We start from the raw sequence: 23,570 nt of genomic DNA on the forward strand, positions 1-23,570 counted from the left end.
ATGCAAACACTCTTTCCAACCTCCTTCTTCTTACTGATTGTAAAGGTATATTTTAAAAACTGGAATCTGCACTCGTAAAAATAAAGGTGCCAGAGTGGTTCTTCAGAGCAATGCTACAGGGGAACCATTTTTGGTTCCCAAAAGAGCCATGGACATGAAGGTTCCAGAAATAACCTTTATCTATTTAGATCTATAGCAGGCTCCAAACAGTAAATAACCATGAACAGATGGTAACAGATTTGTGAAATATCAATGGTTCCAAATTTTAAAAGGACTCTTGCTGCACACACCAACACACGGACTAAGTTCAGGTTTTCTTAATCTGTTAGTGTCTTGCTAGGTAGCCTACTATACATTAAAGATTTATTTTTTTATATATTAGAAAGCTTTTCAAAAGCAGAAAGAACCAATTGCAAAGAACCCTTACCAGAATGAAATGGTGCTTTGTCAAGCAATGGCCCTACAAAGAACCACATAACCCAGTAAAGAACCAGTGCAATTTAAGAACCATCATTTTTAAGAGTGTAGGGTAGTTAAATGTGGTTGATGTTACTTATATAATTTAAATTATATTTGAAATTGATATTAACCCTTTCTTGATTAAATAAAAAAACTACAGAATGTATCACTTCAAACACTATGTATATGAATATGTGTCAAAAGAAATAAATCTTATGAGAAATTGCTGTTATGTAGATGAGGCTTGTACCTTAGAATTAAAGCCTAACATGCACCCTAGAAGTGTTGTTCTTCACTGGGGATTTGTTTTAAAATTTCCCACTTTTCTCTATTATATAGGTCCAATGTCATGAAATCAAAATAGCATTTTCTAAATTACCAAAAATAAATCGAAACATCAATAGTGAAAAAGGAGAATTACAAAGATTGTTAATCAACTAGAAACAAAAGGCCCTAAAAAACATTTTGTGTTCTTTTTGAGAACATCTAAAAACTTAGATGCAGAGCCCACTGTGCCATCGTCTTAAGCAGTGGCGACGTTATGACATTAAACCAGTAGCCACGTGGTGGACAACATATGTGGCAACCATAAACATAGCCACAGGTGCAAGAAAACACCACAAAATGTCAGTGATCACTGTAAAAAACAGTTTAAAATGGTACAGCACTGCCATCAGAATAAAAATAAACACTATCTATAAAAATAAAACAAATTGACAAAAAAGTGAATTCTGTTTCAGAATGAATGAAGGAACCATCAAAAAACCTTTGCTAAATGATGCAGTATGGGAGTCACTAAAAGCAAAGTCGGTCAGTGAATTGATAGAAAACAGACAGGTAAAGAAATGTATCAGTATAAAACAGGAAGCTTAGCAGCAATATCAGAATTCTTTTTGAAGTCAGTCATTTAATGTTTGTTAAATCTACCAAAAGTCTCCAAGGTTTGTAATCATGCAACTGACATGTAAAAGGTAGATGTTAACAGTAACTGCAAGCAAGTGTAGTATTTTTAAGTAAAGTAGTAAAATACAGCAGTTCCTCCTCCAGTAAATGAGTGAGATCTGATAAATACTGAAAAGTGTTTTGGCCTCGTTTTATCATGTAATTAGATAACCTGTGACATGTATCTACATGAACGATACTAATATAACCCCTTAGTTTCTTTTCTTAATGGGGCATAGGAAGAAAAGTCAAAACCAGCTATGACTGTTACCTGTAACCTGTTACCCTTCTCACCGTCCTTATTGTATCCCTCATATTCAATGCCAGGGTCCTGCAATGGCAGGCTGCTTGATGACTGGTGATGACATTTACTTTAGCCAGAGTTACCACCAGTAAAGGGCTTCACAAAGCAGCCTTCATGCCAATAAGGGACCACAGCTAGACAAGCAATTATCAATCCAGCACTCATCAACATTAGCAATCAAAAATCAGACAGAGACATTGAGTTTAAGCTTTTACTTAAAATGTATATTTATTTGCATAATAATCAATAGCAGCAAATATAAGCAATACAAAGTATTATACAACCTTTGTGAGCTCATGCAGTCTTCATTCAGTCCCAGTTGACATTTCCCAGATGGCAGTTCCTTAGTTACTTATTATATATCCTTAATTGAAAGGTGAAAAGAAAGGTTTCTTGCCGGAGACAGAGCTCCTTAGAAAGTGTCCAGCAGCTAAGCAGATGGCAAGCTCCATTTAAATGTCTGTGGCTTCTCTTAAAGTGTCAGAAAAGCAAGAGAACACCAACTGAACTAAAACTAAACTTAAAATTGAATTGAGACTCTTTTTGAAGAATGTTATAATAAAAAACAGCTAGTCTCTCTCTGCTCCTCGCCCAATGTGAGCATCTGGTTTTCTTCCACTACAATAGCAGGCAGATTGTCAAAACACAGGAATGTTATAAGACATTATTACAGTCAAGGTTACCTTGCCATGGGAATCACTTCAGTAGTGTCCATCAAAGATGTGTGTTGCCATGCTGTGAGATTCAGTGGCACACTGCTACACTTGATCTCGCGTGTGTGATTTAACAAACAATATGTTCCTTAAATGCAATACTCATATTTTATTAACTCTCTCATGGTGCTCTCTCTTTTTAAAGAAAGCCTTTGTTTGCATTAACGAAAATAAAAAATCTTATTTTTTTGTTATAATTTGTTTTTAATTGGAATTGAGAGCGGGATCCTGGTTTATTTTACTTCATGTACATATAAGTGTAACTTTTCAACATAGTTTTCCTCTTTTCAACAATTCATGCTCCAGTCTTACATAATTTTAACCAGATGACAATTCATTTATGTAAATCTTTTTTCATTGTAAACCTGTGATGGCCTCTACAAAAACCAAATAGCAATGTGGTTAAATGCAAAATACAGTAATAATAAAAACATGCAAGGTTCCAAACAAAATATACAATGCAATCAATTGTAAATTTGGATTCTCTTAAAACCACTATACAAATACTTTACAACTTTAGGAAAATTGTATTAAGTACAGAAAAAATGTAATAATATTAGCCTATTCATAACATAACAGTTTTGTGCCAAAATATGAAAACTTTGCAACAAAGTCTGGGGTAATTCATTTTTTACTGTCTTGTGTAGTGAGCATTGATGTACAAAGCATATAAAAGAGATTACATTTGGCAAAAGTTAAAAAGTAAGGCACAATACAAACAGGCATTCTTAAAGCACTTGACAACTACAGCAGGGGTTGGGTGGCTTTTTATGTATTTGTATAATAAAATAAAAATAAACAAGAATGCTTTTAACATCTGCAACAACATAAAAGTGCATATGCATTATAATAAACAGTAGTCTGGAAAATTGAACCTACACACAAATAGAATAAAAGTTGAAATTAACTGCAGGAATAACTACTGATGTGCAGAAGAACTCAGAGCATTGCCATCTAAAGTGCTTCTTTGATAAAAGCAAAGAGAGAAAGCCAAAGAGCCATAAAGAGTAGCGCAGCACAGCTTTAGTTTAACAACAAGGTGAGCACTGAAGACTTTGCTTGTGTTGCATGATTATATAAAGGAATCAGATTACACAAACATCGTTGTTACAGTTAATGTTTCAGCATGATACAACACAACAGTGATGTGCACAGTAAAGAGGAATCAATATTCTAAAACAAAATCTGTTTTTTGCCAAGCCTGTTATTAATTAATATTGTCTAAAATATCATTCATTTAGAAAGGCCTATGGATCAATTAAGGCTATATATTCATCATCCTTTGAAGGACAAAGAAAATGAACTTGGCGGAAGTTCCTTTTGAAGATTGGAATTTACCTAAAAGAAAAAATATACATAAGTAGGTTGAATATTATTTTAACAGTGCTCAAAAAACATTTGAATAACAGTCTTTAAATTTTCATTTTGTGCTATTTCTGAAGATATGATTTTATGACCTACTTTAATTTTTTCACTGCGGAACGCAAAATTTGCTTTCTACTTATCTTCACGGAGCTGAAAGAGACTGGATGTAAATTCTGACTCCATTACACTTTTTGTTGAGTTTGTTCATTCTCTTGGTGTCTACACAGCTTTTTCTCCATGGAGTTTATTCCATTTCTCTGTATACCTCTCCAATGTAGGGTAGGATTTCTTTTCTAGCATTTTTAGTTTTTTTATATTTTTTAACTTCCACAGCTTCTTTGTTCTGTGTTTATGCTCTTTGCATTGTTGGTAATTTTGGCCTGCTCTTTTCCTTGCTAATTTGTAGTTCGAGCCTTTAGGCATGATCAGCCCTTTTTATTTCACTGCATTGCCTCAGCTCTTTGCTGAGACATTAACTTGCTCCTTAGTTTGTTGTTAAGCTTTTTTTTTGTACTTTCTCCTTTTTTGGATCATTCTGAAAATGTTGTGGGTCTTTTGACCATTCTTGATTGACCTTTTGGTTTTCTGAGTTTTGCCATTGGTTAACTCTGTTGGCTTTACAAACTTTCTATGGTTATTCCTAGATTAAATTTTTTTGTATTTGACTTGGTTATATTTTTACCATATACTTATATTGGAATTCTTTTATATTGTTACTTAGAAAAGTGTGTTTTTTTGGGGTTGTTTTGAATTTTCTTTATTTAATTTAACAAATAATTAATTGCCTTGTATTCTGCCATAGATTGAAGGAGGCAGGCCATTAAGGCAAATTTTAGGAACCAGGAGATAAAATGTAGTCTGAGTAACAAGGCAAATGGCAGAATTAAGAAGACTTTTAATTCTGCATGCCAGAGCAAAAACACAATACTAAATCAAAGGCAGAGAATTACAAGGAAAGTTTGTTGCTTAAATCAACAAATAACAAACGCAATGCACATTCATTTTTTTACCACAATCTTCTGGCTCACAGTATTGTCTTATATACTGTCTCATTGAACACATCATCAACCCACCACTTCCAGATAACATGCGCTAGCAACACACCACTGTGCTTGGCAACCAGCTTCAAAAAATGGTGGTGACCATGACAAAAACAAAGTAGCTTTGCAATAAATTCAGAAGAAATGTAACATGAATACATGTAACCAAAAACAAAATTAATAAACAAATTAACCATGTCATTAAATATTCAATAGTTACAAAAAATGGAAAAAAATGGAGAGCCTAAGAAAAATGTCTTAGTGAAGATAAAAATGTAGAACTGTGCCAGCACCAAATTATGATAGTCTTGTTTATTTGGGGCAGGGGGAGTTTAGCAGTTCCCCTCTCCCTTATTGTTATATTATGGCCTATTTTAAGCAGTTTTTATCTCAGGCCTTTCTTTAGAATATTTAGACCTTTTTAATTTGTTAGGAACAAATAACACATAAGATATGCTTTACTGGTGTACTGCTACTATAAAATCACCCTCAGTCATTAAAATTGTAAAAAGTTTGTTTCTGCTTTTAAGCTACCCATGACTCTAAAATTAGATAGTACACTACTTATATACTCAAATCACTACTTATGTGCTTATTGAGACCCCTGTGTAAACATGGAATATTTCCAGATAAATTGCCTGCTACATTGAGGGTTCAGAATTGTCCTCTCAATTCCCTTTGCTGCAGAATGGGGTGTACCCCATATCTGCACTCATGACAGTGACAACATTTGCCGTTCAGCACTGCGATAGCCAGGATTACAAGCACCAGTCATTGCATACATTTTGGAAATGTTAATTGTATTTTCCCTGCAAAATTCTTCTTTGTAAACACTGGAAAGATTCTTGAAAAACACCTGAAAACTGCTTAAAAAAATGCCCTAAAAAAGCCTGAAATGCTTGATAATACTCACAACAAAATTCAAATCTTTGAAAAACACCAAATAAATACAGGAAATTTACAGTGCTCAAATGTGAATTGGCCCTTAGTTGCTGTAATAATATATTTATTCATTTATAACTATTTCAATTTATTATTATAGCAATTCTTTACCTATTATTCATCTATCAATTTATCAGTTTCGTGCCACTGTATGCTGGATTACTGTGTATGCATGGTATGACAATAAAGCCCTTGACTTGAAAATTCTATGAATCTGCTTCAACAAATGAGTGGAAGGTTAATTTTCAGTATGTATTAAAATATGAGCAACTGCTACCGAGAAGTGTATGTGCAAAAGTTTAAGAAGAAATGCACTAACCATCTGCAATATGAGGCTTTTTATTTCTTCATTCAATGTACCAGAAGTGACAACTGATATCTGATAACGATAAGACAGACCCGCTGCAAACACAAAAATAAGAAAAAAATGTTATTCCTGGTATTCCAAAAGCAAATTTTACCCTGCTTTTAAGCTTTTATGAAAACTCCTTGTAATATTGATGTTCTTGTATTTTACAACTCTCTCAATAGGTTTGAACCCAAAGTTTGGTTAATTGGGATGTACTACAGCAGAGAAAGTGTTCTTACACATTTGGATTCTCCATATTAGATGAAGAGTGCCAGCCTAATGTTAGTGCCCTGAACAGAAAATAGTACTGAAAAATCTCATAAACAATGGGGTCTGTTAGTATGGGGAATGTGCCTAACATAATTTGACCTGGAACATTTTGTACAGGAATTCATGCAGAAAGAATACAGAAACAAGTTTAATAACTGTGTTTACAGGAAAGATAAACCTAAACATGTGAATCAAGAATGACATATTTTGCAATTCTGCACTAAGAAGACGGCATCTCTCTTTCACATATAAGACTGGACTATAGGACCATAGGTGCTGTAGAGAAAGTGAAGTAGATTGAATGATAATCTAAGTGGATGCTGGATGAACAGAAAGCTGCACTTCTTTTGAAAATATTATGACAGACCTTCAGGCAAGTAATCAAAGGTTAAGGAAAGCTGCAATTGGTTACAGTCAAAGAAACTGCTGAATGAAAACTATTCACATTGTGAAGTGTGGCAGACAGTCGGGACGCCCAAAGAAGAGAAGGATGGGGGTAGGTAGCTACTGTCAGACACTGCCTCCTAAAGATGCCAGATGGCAAGTTCCCTGCAGCATAGCGGTGCCCCGGATTCCTGCAGGGCACCATGGGATTTGGAGTTTGGCTTCTCAGCCCTGCTGGATACCGTTGGTGCCGCCAGTAGACGCTGTCAGGGGACCTGGGCACTCATATCTTTTCCATATCCCGGAAGTACTATCAAGTCACGGGGATGGAAGCCCCGAAGTGCTGGCAAATTACATTAACAGAAGAGGAGAAGCACTTCCGTGTCAAGGACTGCTGGAGACCCAGCAAGTGAGCCAAAGTTGGGAGGTAGAGGATAGAGCTTGCTGGGAGGTGTGGAGGAGAGATTTGTATTGGTTGATTGTGTTATTATTATTGGTTTTGCTTGTTTATGGTGGTGGAGGTGGTTCTGGGCACTGTAACAAGAAGAAAAAGAATTAAAAGCCTTCTTGGTCATTTTACCCTGTGATCAGTGTGTCTGTCTGTTGAGTTGAAAGGGGAGACAGCGACCGCTAGCATTCTTACAGAAGTTAAAAGAGTGAGCAAAGATCAAGCCCTGCAGAGCACTGTAATGGTTAAGATAGTGATAGACATACATAGTAAACCTACCTTTTAGCATTAATATGCTCAGTGTTGTTGAGTAGTTAAATATTCAGCAATATGGAATAAAATTGTTTGTACTGGGATTAAAACTGTTACGTGGTGAATATAAATCAATGAGAAGCAATTTTGTATGGAATGCTTACAAATGTGCCTCCGCTGTGGAATTCTCTCAGCAACTACACATCCTTCCTGAGAAATTGTTGGCAATGGGGATCAAAGAAATGTTTGGATTCACTAGCAGCAAGTTTTACCACTCAACTAAATAGAGACCTTGAGATATGGCTGCTAGCTGTGACTGAGCTTCTGAGCAAGGGTTTCTCTCAGCTTTGCTTCCTTCATACTGATGGTTACATATGCCAAGTACCCAAACAATTCCTCAACAAAGCCAAATGTTCTCACTCATGCCATTTCAGAGAGGATAGCTGCTAGGAGGGGGAGTAACATTCCCAACAATTCCTCAGCGGAAACAAAGAGACAACATCAAGCAGGCTACTACCTAGAAGACACGTTCCACTTATTTTTATAAATACAACTTCCACATATTTGATTAAAAAATAGTCATACTCATCAAGAGAAAGCTTTTGCTTGACTGTAAGTTTTAAATTAGGGATTTCCTACCTGGGCTTTCAGCAACTCCAGGGGGTGCAAAGTGGCATTTCAGGGTGTGCAATAAAGAGGCGGGCTGCATCACAATTTGCCAAAATTGAGTGAGGGGCTTTGTCTGTCTTTATCGTGGTGCAATCAGTGTCATGCAGTGTGCCGTCACTTATAGGTCTTTTATTAGTTAGTGCTCCTGTTCCATGAAAACCATCAAACATTGCATGTGCAATTGTCACCTGTGACTGAGCCACAGAAATGTGCATTCTTTCATGATCTTTGAGCTGTGGACAGAGTGTTTGTAAAGGCAAATGACCTTTTTTAAGAGAATGGAATTTTGATCTTACAATGATCCTCAGAGAAGGGCAAGGTCTAGTACTGATTTCTGTGCAAGTCCTGACAGTGAAATGTCACCGATTTAGATGTCTGATATTTTTGCTGGGTGGAAGACGGGGGACTGAATTGGATGCAACACCTGCTGCTTACACTCAGCCCAACTCTCCTGGTGGTGGTCCTGTCTGTAGCGCAGCAATTTTAACTGTGCAGTACATCTGTTTTTGAACTGCAGTGTTGGTGTTAATGGGGGACAAAGCTCAATGACTGTGTTTCATTGTGTGGTGGAGCACTGATACCCATTGATCCATGGGGGTCTCCAATTCCCCAAAACCCTTAATTGTTGAATGTGTGTCATTTCCTCGCTGTGCCTAAAATTTTGTGGGATACCCCAGCCCTGGGATTTTTCAATCTAGTGTCTAAGCTTCACAGAGACACACTTACAAAATTATTGGGATTTATAAAGGTAAATTGCTCAATTTATATTTAAATTTTATACACTGAGTTAAAAGCTTATTTTTTTGAGTTCAGTATGTAGTTGAAAAATTAGAAATGTGACTTCTTCATCTTCAGATGTGCTATTACTTTTGTAGGAGGTGTGAATATAAATCAAACATTTTCTAGGGTTGCAGTGAACAGAAAAAGTTGGGAACTACTGGTTTAAGTAGTAAATTAAACAAAAGCAAGATGATACTGAACTATAATCATTCAGTTTTATAGTATACAGAATTGTTGTTATGAACAAGTCATAATCTAATCTGCCAGCAGGCAGATCCAGTAAGACATTCAGGAACAGATGCTGAGTCTGTGGGCAGTTAGAGAGAAGGCTGTATATTTATAGATAAATTCATGCCGAATGTTTACTTTACACAATGTGATTTATTACAAAAGAGATGACCATTATAAAATATGCCAGGCCAGGTAGTAAAATCTGTTAAATAATGAAAGAGTAACTGAATATAAATGAGAACAATGGAAGCCACAGGCAAATGGAAATAGTAGCTTGATTGCTTGATAGCTGTTGGAGAGATGAGGCAGTGTGGTGCAGTGGTTAAGGCTTTGGACTTCAAACCCTGAGATGTGGATTCCAATCCTGATACTGACAATGTATGACCACGAGCAAGTCTCTTTACCTGCCTGTGTGTCAAAGTAATGTAACCAAATGTGTCTCTAATGTTGGAAGTTGCCTTAGATAAGGGCATCAGCCAACGTATGTAAATTATTTATTTATATTTCATAAATGCACTATTGGTGAACAAAATCAAATCTTCCATAAATAATCATTATTGTAACTACCATTGTACTACTGTAAAAATATTTGCAAGTTGCATTTCTGTACTGTCAATCAAAGTAGAACATTTGTTCTTGTCTTTTTTTGTGTTTTGTATTTCAAACACAGTGCCAATGCCCGTCAAGTTTAGGGAGTGTTAGGTGAGTTTTGGTATCATATCTAGTTTGTTTTTTTTTGCTTGGGGCATTAGTTGTTTTCTTTATTTTGGGTGTGTATTGGCAGCATCACATACTAACATTGTATTAACAGTGAGGATGATGTGTTATGTCAGCACAGTACACATATTTATGCATTCATTCTCATGTGACATCACCAATAGCAGTCTGTAGTACCCTTTTAAAGTAACATTGTTTTGTTTTGGTCATGCTAGTTTCCAGTGTCAGGGACCTGAGGTCTTTGCTGAGCAGGGCCTATAGAATGTATGTAGCATGAATATGGGGTTTTTTTTTGGCTTCTGGGTAGTCTTTCTCTCTCAGTCTACTGCTTCTCTAAGTAAAACATGTACATCTAACTGCTCTGCAATGGTTCACATCTTGTTCCACTGAGCCAGAATAGCAACGTTAAGCAATGATCTTGATTCAGTTTCTGTCTAAGGTTCTGCTGAACCTATCCTTCTCGAGCATTCTCCACTGGCTCTTCACTGGCTTTCACTCACCCAGAACTTGCTACATCATGAATTTCTGCAGTCAGGGAATCCTAAGCGGTGCAGACATTTTGTTCAAATTTTGTATATAAAGATTGTTGTCTGTCAACTAATTAGTGGCTGCATATTCATGTTCATCTATGCTGTCATGTGTCTACTACAGGTCTAATATAAAATATAAATGTAAGCATGAATTCTATATCACTCATATATCATCTCAAATTTCACATCACTTTCCCCTCACATATAATAAATGGAACCGGCAGAGGAAGCCACTATAATAAGGGGGACTTAAACTCTAAATCTTTCAGAACATGATCTGATATTTTCATATGACATACCCAAAAGGTACAGAATGTTCCTGAGAGGTGGCCCACACTAAGAAAATTTAAAATGGAAAATGGCCCCAGAGGAGTAGAAGGGGAGCAGAGAGAGTAGGGCAGTTTGCCTAATACTACAAAGTAGTTAGATATCTGCCTAAAATGCTGCTCCACATGTAGCTTTGACTGTTAGGCATTTGCTTTCTTACAGAGCCTCACTATAATAATTGAGGTTTGAATTTATCTGGAGAAATCTACATTTTGGCCTGTATCGATGTATCAGTCAGTTCTGGATTTAAAACTTTATAGGATCATGTGTCTTGCTTTTCCCCCTGCCTGCCTCAATCAATAAATGTTTATGTTACATGTTTGTATTAAAAGCAGCTGTTGAGACCACTTACTTGTAGTCACCATAACTGGCACAGGATCTCCTAGCGTTCCATCTTCTGTTACAGCTTTGACTTGGATGGTGTAAGTTGTAAGTGGTAAAAGACTAGTAATATTAGCATATGGCTCCGTCACAGTCTGCAAGGCTGTTCCAAATTCGGCACTTTCTTTCTGCAGAATCAGGTAGCGGCTGACACCTCCATCTGGTGCAATCCATTTAAGGAATACAGAATTGCCACTGATACTGCTTACAGTTAAATATTTAACAATGTCAGGCTCTGTAAAGTACAAGAATGCATATTTTTTTATTTTGCAAGTTATTTTAACGTGCAGTATGTTTGAACATTTTAATCACCTTTTGCTTTAGCATCTAGCATCTACCAAAGCATTTCCCATTAATCAAAACATTCTGTATTTGGCAAAAAAGTCAATATTATTATTGGAACTGGTAAGTTGAGAGCTACTTTTTCAGCAATTAGTAGTCTAAGTGGGCACCTTACAACAAAGACAAGGAGCTGCTGCTGCCACCACTTCTGCACTGGTGGCAGTTATAAAAAGGGCTTAGAACATTACATGGGGGACCACATTCATTGCAGGTGTTTATTGTCCAATTCAAGATTTATATTTCTCTCTTCATGCTTAACTGGGAAATTTCTACAATGGGTGACTTCTGATTTTCACAGTTATGATATTTTAGAGCATTTTCTTGAAGAATTTCATTCTGTGTCAGCAAGCAGCTGATTTTAAAATGTGGGGAATCTGCCAGCTAGTGATTATATAATTAATAGTAAAATTGCTTCAGCAGGTGTTGGCTAGAACAACAAATTTTCTAATCTCTGCATTTAGAATCACTAGGAAGAGGTAACATATGAAATTGGCAGTCACAATGTGGAATAAACCTTAGAAAATGTTATACAGCTGACAAGAAAAGATTCTCTGAAAGCCAAATAGAAAAATAGACGATGAAAAAGTTTCCCTAGGCCCGGAGCAGAAAGCAAGGATTCTAAATCTCCAATAGTTTGTCAAATTGGCAATTAGTCTTAGTGAAAGGAGGCATACAACACAAACAGGGTTGGATCTCTACTGTGGTGTATCAAGTTACTCTGCAAAATCTTGCCCTAAGCTCACTTTATTCAAACATTGCATATGAAAAACGATGGCCGCATGTATTAAGAGGGCCTGGACTATGCATAAATGGAACACAACATTTTTTTGAGTACCTATTTAATTTGGAAAATTTGTGGTTTTATTTACTAAGTGGTGCAAATTTAGCAATCAGTTTAACCCTAGTGTACATACCTTGAGTCGCTTGCAACCCATGACATCATATTTACAGCTCTCACTGAGTCACATAAAATACAGTGTGGCTGCAGTTCCTCAGGTATGTAGCATTCATTTCATCCTCAACAATTTACTACCAAAAATATGCCAAAAAACTGTACAATTATTTTATTATAATTATTTATTTGTGTAAAATATATAGGGTCACTAGTGACCCCAAATGTGGTAAAGTGTTAGAATTTTTACAAGTGCATTCTACATTCTGTGTTTGTAAACAACAATTGAACAAAATTTGCTTTTTTCAGGATTTATTTGTATCCATATATGTTCATTACTGCTTATATGTTCATTACTGCTTATTATTTAGGTCTTTACAATTTTAGAGATATAACAGATAAGAAAAAAATGCTATGATGCTTATCAGTACAGGAAAACCTTGAAAGAGCTCTGTTGTGGATGTATGTTATTAGGAATATTTAGCAATAACGTTTGCCCTTGAGGAGTAGAGCTACCATTTTTGATCTTTGCGTGTAATTCATTTTATTTGTTGTTCTCTGGTAACTCAGCTCTTTGTAATTTTGAATTTTGATTTTTGGGTGGTGTTTAGTATTTCATCATAGGTTTGTTTAGTCTTTTTGGATTTGACCTTGGTGCGTTATTTTGACCTTATCTTTATCTTCTTATAAAAAATGTCTTTGTCTTATTCGAGATAGAAAAAACAAAAATCAATCTAAAGTACTTGGACATTCAATGGGATGTCCTCTGGAACCCTAACTCATTACTTGTGACATTCAGTGCATTTACATGAACACAGATAATCGCATTAAGGTGAATAACCCGGTTAAGGCAGAGACCTGGTTTCTTAATAATCTGCTTTTACATGCGCAAGTAAGTGATCTTCTGGAGCTCTCCAATGTTATCAAACTGTGCAAAATAGATTTAAATGTCATCATTGGCCATTGTGAATCCAAAAATAGGCATGATGCCTTTGATCATTTTCTTGTGTTTTATAAATATGGTTAATCAAACTGACACTTTATTTATAGGTTTCTGTTTCTAGATTGCACACTGCAAACTCTTTTCTGCTTAGCTGTGAGACTGAGCCCTGCAATGGACCCCAGTACATGTGCTCCATGCCTTACACCCAGCACTGCTGGAATAATAACAACACTGGTATTTTTCCTTCAGTAAGATAAGTATTGCATTAGGTTAATCATTACTTTAAAAAGTAATCAGACTACTTAATGCATGTTACTTTTAACGTATTACCCTAATGCTCTCAAGATTGTGTAGCTGAACTTAGCACTGTACATTCAGCTCATTAACATAAATGTAACACTTTTGGAAATATTAAGACAGGTTATTTCAGGCAGGAGATAATGCGATTGCCAGAACATTTGCCTCTAGAAATTTATGTTGTAGATGCTTCTACCATGACTGCTGAAAGAGTGTGTGAAGCAAAAACATGCGCAGGCTGACAGAGTGCAACGGACATGCACAGACTACAGAATCCTTAACAGTGATTTGGTTAAGGGTTTACATGGGCATGTAATCGGAATATTCACAGAGAAATCTACCTCTGTTAATCAGGTTTCTCAGAGGCCAATAACCCAGTTTCTCTAATCGAAATAAGAGTTTAAAAGGCATTTTAGAAATCAGGTATTTGTGAATAATTGGATTATTGAAGCACATTTAATTGTCTTTAATTTAAACTTACCACAGACAGAAAGAACTTTATTGGTAGATCTATAGAAAAGCCAAGCAAAATGACACCTTTTATTGGCTAACTAAAAAGATTACAATGTGCAAGCTTTCGAGGCAACCCAGGCCCCTTCTTCAGGCAAGATGTAATTATCATGGTAGATCTAGAATAGTCTTCTGTGTTTATTATTTTAATCAAAAAAGCTGTTCAGAAGGTTTTATCCATAAGTCACAAAACAGGGAGACACTAGGGGGCATATAGCTCCACAAACCCCTGACACAACAGACACAGAGTCATCACAACACACATTTATTTCAGTGGGGAAACATTTTTGTCTCGTTCCCGACCACACAGCACAGTACAAGCAGCACACAGCATAAATCACAGTCCTTCTTGCTTCCTTTCTCTCTCTTCTGTATCTTATCCACCTCCGCTACTCCTCACGCAAGCTTTGTTCTCCACCTCCCAACTGAGGTTCCCTGAATGGAGAGAGGAAGCCCCCTTTATAGAGCTCCTGGAAGTGTTCCAGCAGAGCAGCCCAGCAGAGGAGAGCTCGGCCATTCTCTATGCACCCCCTGGCGGTGGCCATGGGCCCCAGGAGAGTTGAGCCTCCATGTTCCAAACCTGTTGCCCTGTAGCATGCCAGGGGGGCAGCTCTCTGTCATCCCTGGGGAGGCATTGCCCCATGCAAGCTCCTTCCATTATGGCCGTTATATACCCAGCCAGGTAAGAATCCCGGCTGTCTGTTACAATATATGGTATATATTGTGATGGACGGGCAGCACCCTTGCCCGGTCAGGATGCTGTCATAGTGGAAGGACTCAGGGTACTACTTCCCTGGGATCCTAAATGGCCCTGGGATGTGCCTCGGATTCCCACAGGGATCCATGGGAACTGAAGTCTGACACAGCCCTATTGGGTTTCATCACAACCGCCTGCAGAGCCCTACTTTAGGCTTTCACCACACGTGGGAATGATTCCAGATCTCCGTAATGAGCCACCTGAAGTACTCCCAGGTGAAGCATAAAAGGTGCTGCCTCACTTCACTCGAGGAGCCAGAGTCAGGAGGGAGAGAGATGAAGCTTGCCAAAGGAGGAGTGCAGGCAGAAGAAGAAAGGAGGAGACAAGACAAAGAAAGAAAAAAGGGTGTTTATTGTGCTTAATACTGTGCTGTACATGGTACATTGGTGGAGAAATGAAAGGAAGCATTTCCCAAACTTCAAATAAACGAATGTGTTGCTGGACTTGTGTATATTGCGGCGGACTGCTGGGGCTCTTGTCCAGCCAGGAGACCTGGAGGATGGAAGGACCGGGAGAGAGACAATACCTCCCCGGGGACACGAGTGGGCAGCCCCCCTGGTTTGTACTGGGGCCACGGGATTGGAGCTTGGAAGCTCAACCCTGTTGGAGCCCATGGCCACCGCCAGGGGGCGCCTGAACAATTCCGGAGCCCTGGACTGTACCACTTCCACCACACCAGGATAGCGCTGCCAGAAAAGGATCCGGGTGCACTTGGAGTGCTTCTGGGTGCCCATGCAGCACTTCCGCCACACCAGGAAGTGCTGCAGGGAGAGCTTCAGGGAGCACCTGGAGCACATCTGAGTGCACTATAAAAGAGGCCACCTCACTCCATTCTGGGAGACGGAGTCAGGAGGCAGAGGACAGAATTTGCAAGTGGAGGAGTGAAGGCAGCAGAGAAGAGAGAGAAAGAAAGATGGGACTGAACTTATTTGTTATTGAATCAATAAAAACAATTGAAAGCAAAGTCAAAAGAACTTGAACTTAACTATACATAGTAACAGAGATAGATATGTGATGGTTTTGATATTGATAAACAAGCATAACAAGAACTATATAAGGTCAAGAGTAAAAACGTACTTGTAAAGGCTGTAATTGTCACCGCCTGCCCTTCAGTGATGTTGTCTGCAGCCACAGCAATGACTCGCAGTGCGTACTTGTTACCGGGTGTTAGTCCAGTGATAACAGCAAACTCCGAATTTACTGTCAAATTAATAGATGTAATTCCCTTTGCCTCAACTCTGTAGCTGATTGCAATGCCTCTCACAAGGGACCAGCTCAAACCGATGGAAGTTGTGGTGATGCTCATTACTGACAGATTTCCAACGGTGCCAAGGTCTGAATGCATAAAAAAAGTATTGCAGACAATATGTAAAAACACTCTTTCAATGCTTTTAGATCATTACAATATTTCTAAAAAACTGAATAATCATAAATTGACCAGAAACAAAACATTTATCATTGTACTTTGCTTTCAGAAGACACATGATTTTCCCAGGTTCAATGTACAATGGCCTCACAGCTCTCAAGTTCCTGAAAAGAATTCCAGCCTGGTTACTTCATGTGAGGCATCTGCTCATTTTTCCTATGTGGTGTTTTCTCTCACATCCCAAAGACATTCATGCTGGATTAATTTACAACTCTAAACTGATCCTGTAGAATTGTGAGTTTGTTTTACAATATGTTACTACCATCCCTTCCATTCCCATTTCCTCTTCTCTGCTAGGCTAATTCTGGGCACTAAGTCTCTAACATGGATTAAATGGAATACTGCAGAGAATACTGTTTAAATTAATAATATATTGTGATTCTAGTTACGTGATTTTTTATTTTACATCCAAATAAGAATCACTGTTTTGAAAAAACTGTTGCAAACAAAGCTAAATGCTTGTTGTCACACATGTTTGTCTGTGGATCTCAGCAGGCCCAACCTGGGTTGAGAGGGGACACTGTTGCAAATGGTATTGTCTCTTTCTTTTCCTGCAGCCAGGAGAAACATGCCTAGTGAGGGCAATTGACTCCGCCTATTCTGGCCAGAGCAGTATAAAAGTGAGACGCTCACAGAACCTGGCATTGCATTTTTAACCTACGCTCAAGAAAGAAGAAACTCCAAAGGAAACCTGACCAATTAACTATTCCCTGCAGTGTGCAATTAATGCTTTGCCGTTGTATCATTGTGCACTTTTTTTGGTTAAAGTTTCAGCTTGTTTTTAAACGGGGTGACCCAGTTGGCACCCCAACATTTCTCCAGTCTAGTTGTCATAACTTGCACAACCACACTGTATTGTTAGTGGCAATCAATGAGTGCAATTTTCATAAAATATTTTTTCAATGCTTTGAATACACAGAGTTTTATCTTTCAGTGTCATTTATAACATTACAATATTTTAAATCTACAAAGTTTAATCCTTTAGTGCCAATCATTTAGTACATTACAATCTTAGTCTACCAATGCTCAATAACCCTTAAAAATTACAAAGTCATATCACATGTGTTAATCTTAAATGCAACTAAAAATACTAAAAACTAAAAATCAACATGACTGTATAGATAAACTTTATATGCACATTTTCACACTGCATCAACAAAAAACTCTAGAATTTTATTAATAAATTAATAATATTAATATTATTAATAAATAAAGAGCGCCCTCTTCTACGCAGTGGTGTGCTGGGGAGGCAGCATTAAGAAGAAAGACGCCTCACGCCTGGACAAACTGGTGAGGAAGGCAGGCTATATTGTTGGCATGGAGCTGGACAGTTTAATATCTGTGGCAGAGCGACGGGCACTCAGCAGGCTCCTATCAATTATGGAGAATCCACTGCATCTACTAAATAGTATCATCTCCAGACAGAAGAGCAGCTTCAGCAACAGACTGCCGTCACTGTCCTGCTCCACTGACAGATTGAGGAGATCGTTCCTCCCCCAAACTATGCGACTCTTCAATTCCACCCGGGGGGGGGGTAAACGTTAACATTTAACATTATACAAAGTTATTGTCTGTTTTTTACCTGCATTATTATCAATCTTTAATTTAATATTGTTTATTGTATCAGTATGCTGCTGCTGAAGAATGTGAATTTCCCCTTGGGATTAATAAAGTATCTATCTATCTATCTATCTATCTATCTATCTATCTATCTATCTATCTATCTATCTATCTATCTATCTATCTATCTATCTATCTATCTACTTTACATTAATGTTATTATTCAAACAGACAGTATAAAGCTCTCCAAAGAATTTAATATGACCATTCTAAACCAAGTCTGTGATTCATTATGTGCCGGAACCCAGTAAAAGTGTTAATCTTAATACCTGTATAGAAAAACAAAAAGAACAATCAACAGTAACCTCTACTGTGTTAATGTGCTTCATATGACAGGTTTAAAAGTGGAAGGACTGGAAGATCTACAGTATTCTGTTAGCCTGACCTTGAAAAAAGTTTAAATCTAAAATCCATTACACTATAGCAGTCTATCAGAACTAATCACTCCAGCTCTGGCCACAGTACAGACAAGTTTCACTCACAATAAAATAAGCAGATAGTACCTGAAAACCAGTCCACCCTCCATGAATTCCAAACAATATCCTGATCTAAAACATCTATGATATAGTCTAAATTGCGCACAAACAATATAAAAGCAACACCCCTTTCAAGCTTATCTAAATCTAATGAGTGATTTGTAGCAGAATGCTAAAGGGAGATTAATCCCAAGTGAGGTTCAATACCCCCTTTGAAACACAAATCCAGGTTTGCCACTACAATTAAAGATGCAAAGATTGTTCAAATGCAGATTTTATTGAAAAATGTACTTATAAAAACAAAAAATTATTGCTTTTCCTACAGACAAATGTATTCTATTTTAGAAAATACATTTACAATTTACAATAAATTTACAATCGCTGAATAAATTATTGGGATCACTATACTGATACTGGGTAGGGCCTCCTTTTTATTTTAAAACAGCCTGAGTTCCTCATTGCATGGATTCCACAAAATGTTGGAAAAATTCTTTGAGATTTCGGTCCATGTTGTTGAGATTGCATCACGCAATTTCCTCAGATTTGTTAGTTGCATATTCATGGTGTGAATCTCCCATTCTACCACTCCCTTCAGGCCTAGTGACTGGGAATGCCACTAATGAACTCATAGTCATATTCATGAGACCAGTTTGAGATGCATTTTGCTTTGTGGTATGGTAGAAGTAGCCATTAGAAGATGCGTAAATTGTGGCCATGAAGAGAAGCACATGGTCAGCAACAATACCAAATAGGCTATGGGATTCAAGCGATGATAGATTAGTATTAATGGGTGCAATGTGTGCCAAGAAGGCATTACCTCATGCCATTTCACTATTATTGTCAGTGTGAACTGTTGACACAAGGCAGGTTGGGTGCATGGATTTATGCTGTTGGCACAAAATTATGACCATACTACCATCTGTGTGCCTCAGCAGGAATCGAGATTCATCAGACTGGGCTATATTCTTCCAGTCTTCAACTATCCATGGTTGGTGAGCCTGTGCTCACTGCAGCTTCAGCTTTCTGTTCATGGCTGTCAGGAGTGTAACAATACTGTATGTGTTTTTTTTTTGCTGTTGTAACCCATTCACCTCAAAGTTTGACAAGATGTGCATTCTGAGATGCTTAATTGAATTACCATAACCTTTCTGTTAGCTCAAACCAGTCTGACCATTCACTTCTGACCTCTCTCATCAACAAGGTATTCCTGTCTGCGGAACTGCTGCTCACTTGATGGTTTTATTTTTAGCACCATTCTCAGCAAAGCCAGTAACAGCACTGACAATCATATCCCTTCTTTCTGGTGTTTGATGTGAACATTTCCTGAAACTTCTGTCCTGTATCTGTATGATTTTATGCAATGTGCAGCTGCCACATGTTTGGCTCATTAGATGATTACAAGGAGAAGAAGGTGTACAGGTGTTCCAAACAATTTTCTCAGTGAGAGTATGTATATATAAACACTGTATATGAAGATCAAATATAAAATATATACCTTGCTTTGTTGTCTCTGTAGACGTTGTTGAGATGCTAGTCCTTGAAGGAACAACTGTAATGTCTTCTTCCGTTGGTTTTGATGATACTGAAGTTGAAGTAGTAGTTGAAGAATTTGTTAAAGGCGTATAAGTAGATTGTGATGACATATTTTTGCTTGTGTTATCTGTTGAAGCTGTTCTAAAAGGAATGAATGATGGCTTATAAAGTGTGGTTTCAAAGCTTGAGGACAATGTTGAAACAGTAATAGATTGCTGAGATGTCTGGAGACTGTTTCCAAATGAAATTGAAGGTGCAGTAGCTGTGGTTGACATTGCTCGAATCTGTCCAGTTGGGAATGGCAATGAAACTGTATTATTTATTAAACTTGTAGAAGCTGTAATTATAGATGGTAACGAAAAGGTTGCTGTCGTTAATAAAGTTTTCCTAGTAGATGTAGTGGATGCATCTGATGAAAGAGATTGTGCTGAGACTGACGAACGATTTAATGATGTGGTAGATGTTAATAAAGGACCAATTAGTTGAGTTGTTTTAAGTGGAAATGTCATAGGTGATAAAAGATTGTTACTCAAGGTGGATGCAACAGGTGTTATAGCAGATGATGGTGGCAATGCAGTGGTTTCTGTAGCTGTCAAAACAGTATTCAAGGATATGAATGCCTCATTTGTCTGTAGAGAGTCTGTAGTTTTGGGTGAAAAAGCAGATGGTCCAACATCCACATCGGAGTTATGAGTGGAAGACGAAGACAAAGCTGATAAGGTCAGAATTGTCTTACTTGTACCAAAGTTATTTGTAGATCGCGATGAAAGATTATTAGCTGTGGCTGTTGCAGATGGAGTCGAATGCCCATTGTCTGCATCTGAGTTAAGAGTGGATGATGAAGACAACGATGATAGGGTCAGAATTTTCTTACTTGTATCAAAGTTATTTAAAGATTGTAGTGAAATAGTATTGTCTGTGGCTGTTCTAGAACTTGTTGGAGAGGTTAATAAAGAAAAAATAACATTTGATACAGATCTTGAGGAATCTGTAGTGGGTATATTTACTGTAGTTAAAAGAGTACTTGAGTCTAATGAAAGACTGGTTGTTTCCTTACTTGCAATACTTGTGGATGATGTGGATGGTAAAGCAGTGTATGGCCTCACTGTTGTTTGGATATTTGTAACAGTGTTATTTATTAAACTTGTAGAAGTGGCATTTGTAGATTGTAGCATCATAGTGGTGTTTACTGCTGTTGCTAAAGGGGTATTTATAGATAGATTGGTTATATTTGTTGAGGGAGGGGCTGTTGAACTCAAAGAAGTACTAGATATGATAGGTGTGACAGAGACAGTTGTGGATAATAATGGCAGATTAACTGTTGCTACAGAATTCACAAAAGTTTTTGTAATTAATGGCACATTATTTCCTGAGCTTGCTTTTGTTGCCAAGCCTAATGTTGATGGTACCATTGTTGTGTCTACTGCAGCTAATGAATTGGTATTGATTGATGCTGTATGGTAACTTGAAGAAGTTAGTGCAAAATTATTTGGAGATGTAGCCGTTGCCATGTTATTAGCTAATGAGGATGATGTTGACAAATTACTAACTGAAAAAGTACTTTTGGCAGATGATGATATTGTATCTGATGGAAGGCTTACTGGGAAACTTCCAGCAGACAAGGAAGACAAGTTGTTTGATGTTGTAGTTATTAATGTTTTCCCTGTCAATATATTGGGTTTATCTGATAAAAAAGATTGTGTTGTAAGTGAAGTATTATTTGAAGTTCTTGTAGATATTTCAGCAGTATTATCAGATAATGTCGTAGATGTCAATATGCTGAGTGATTGAGTTGTTGTAAGTGAAGCTGTTTCAGCTGAGTTAGGTGGAATATTGTTGGTCCTGGTAGATACAATAGGTGGTCTTGCAGCTGATGATGATGATGCAATGGTTTCTGTACCTGTCAACCTGGTATTCAAGGATATGAAAGCTGTATTTGTCAGTGAGAACTCTGTAGTTTTTGGTGCAGGAGGTGATACATCCGAGTTAAGAGTGGAGGAAGTAGATAACAGTGATAAGGTTGGAACCCTCTTACTTATGCTGAAATTAGTTGTAGCTGTTGTTGAATTCGTTACTGAGGCTGGTGAAAAGGAGAAAATGTCTGATAAGGAAGTGAAATTTGTGGGTGGTGCATTTGCTGTTGTTAAAAGAGTTTGTGAAGAGTTTACTGAAAAAATTGCTTCCTTAGTTGTAGGTAGAATACTTGTGAATGCTGTGGAAGGTAAAGCAGTATTTGGTATCACTGTTGTTTGCATATTTGTGAAAGACAATGAAACTGTTTTATTTATTACACTTGTAGAAGTGAAATTTGTAGAAGGTAAGATCAGGGTAGGATTTACTGTCTTTGCTAAAGGGGTACTTGTGGTTATATCGATTAGATTTGTTGAGACTGGTCCTGTTGAACTCAATATAGAAGCACTAGGAGTGATTGGTGTGAGAGAAATAGTTGTGGGTAGTAAAGACAGATTAATGGTAGGCACAGAGTTTACAACATTTTTTGTGATTGCTGACGCATTATTTCCAGAGCTCATGTTTGTTGCTGAGCCTGATGCTGCTGATGCCATTGTTGTGTCCACTGCAGTTAATAAATTAGAACTAGTTGATGTTGTAAGGGTTAAACGAGAAGTTAAATTATTTGGAACTGTAGCTGTTACTGTATTACCAGGTAATGTAATATTTGCAACAGGTAGTTTTGAAAATGATGATGACAATGCAGTGGCTTCAATAGCTATCAACATGGTATTCAAGGATATGAAAGCTGCATTAGTCGGTGAGGAGTCTGCTGTTTTTGGTGAAGGAACAGATGCATCTGAATTAAGAGCCGATGAAGAAGAGGATGGTGATAAGGTAAGAGTACTTTTACTTGTACTAAAGTTAGTATTAATTTTGGCTGTTGTTGAACTTGTGGCTGAGTCTGGTGAAGAAAAGAAAATGTTTGACAAAGTTGAGGAATTTGAGGATGGTACATTTACAGACGTTGAAAGAGTTCTTAAAGAATTTCCTGAAAAAAAAGCTTCCTTAGTTGTGAATGGTGCTGAAGGTAAAGCAGTGTTTGGCATTTCTATTGTTTGGGTATTATCGAAGGACAATGAAACTGTGTTATTTATTAAAGTTGTAGAAGAAATATTAAATGGTAAGATCAAGGTAGTGTTTACCGCTCTTGCTAATGGGGTGCTTATAGTGAGATTGGTTAGGTTTGTTGATGAAGGACTTGATAAACTCAGTGTAGAAGCACTAGATGTGACAGGAATTGTAGAGATACTTGTGGGTAATAAAGACACATTGACGGTTGGCACAAAATTCACAAATGTTTTTGTAATTGCTGGGGATGAATTATTCCTTAAACTTGCTTCTGTTAGTGAGTCTGATGTTGATGATGCCTTTGCTGTGTCTACTGCAGTTAATAAATTGGTACTGGTTGACGTTATAGGAATTAAATGAGAAGTTGAAGAAGCTACTGAAAAATAATTTACAGATGTAGCTGCTTCTTTGTTTTGAAGTAATGAGGATGATGAGGGCCAAAAACTACTAAATGGAAAGGAACTTGTAGCCGATGATGTCATTGAGGTTGTTGGTGTAGTTAAAGTTTTGGTTGTTGAAATATTGGACGTATCAAGTGAAAAAGGAAGTGTTGTGATTGAAGAAAAATTTAAAGGTCTTGTAGATATTTC

The 23,570-nt window shown here is 37.3% G+C and overlaps 1 protein-coding gene across 1 annotated transcript; it reads right to left on the minus strand.

Annotated features, from left to right (window-relative positions):
* Window positions 1–2,728: 2,728 nt before the first annotated feature.
* LOC114649646 (serine-rich adhesin for platelets-like) lies at window positions 2,729–22,780 on the minus strand. The gene is made up of 5 exons (XM_028799105.2): window positions 19,862–22,780; window positions 15,922–16,179; window positions 11,075–11,338; window positions 6,085–6,167; window positions 2,729–3,756 (listed from the first exon to the last, which is right to left on the minus strand). Exons 1-5 carry the CDS (start codon window positions 22,635–22,637, stop codon window positions 3,694–3,696), a joined length of 3,444 nt encoding a protein of 1,147 aa, XP_028654938.2. The 5' UTR covers window positions 22,638–22,780; the 3' UTR covers window positions 2,729–3,693.
* Between the last annotated feature and the right edge of the window lie 790 nt (window positions 22,781–23,570).

Source organism: Erpetoichthys calabaricus, chromosome 3 (genome assembly GCF_900747795.2).
Source record: "Erpetoichthys calabaricus chromosome 3, fErpCal1.3, whole genome shotgun sequence".
Classification (NCBI taxonomy): domain Eukaryota; kingdom Metazoa; phylum Chordata; class Cladistia; order Polypteriformes; family Polypteridae; genus Erpetoichthys; species Erpetoichthys calabaricus.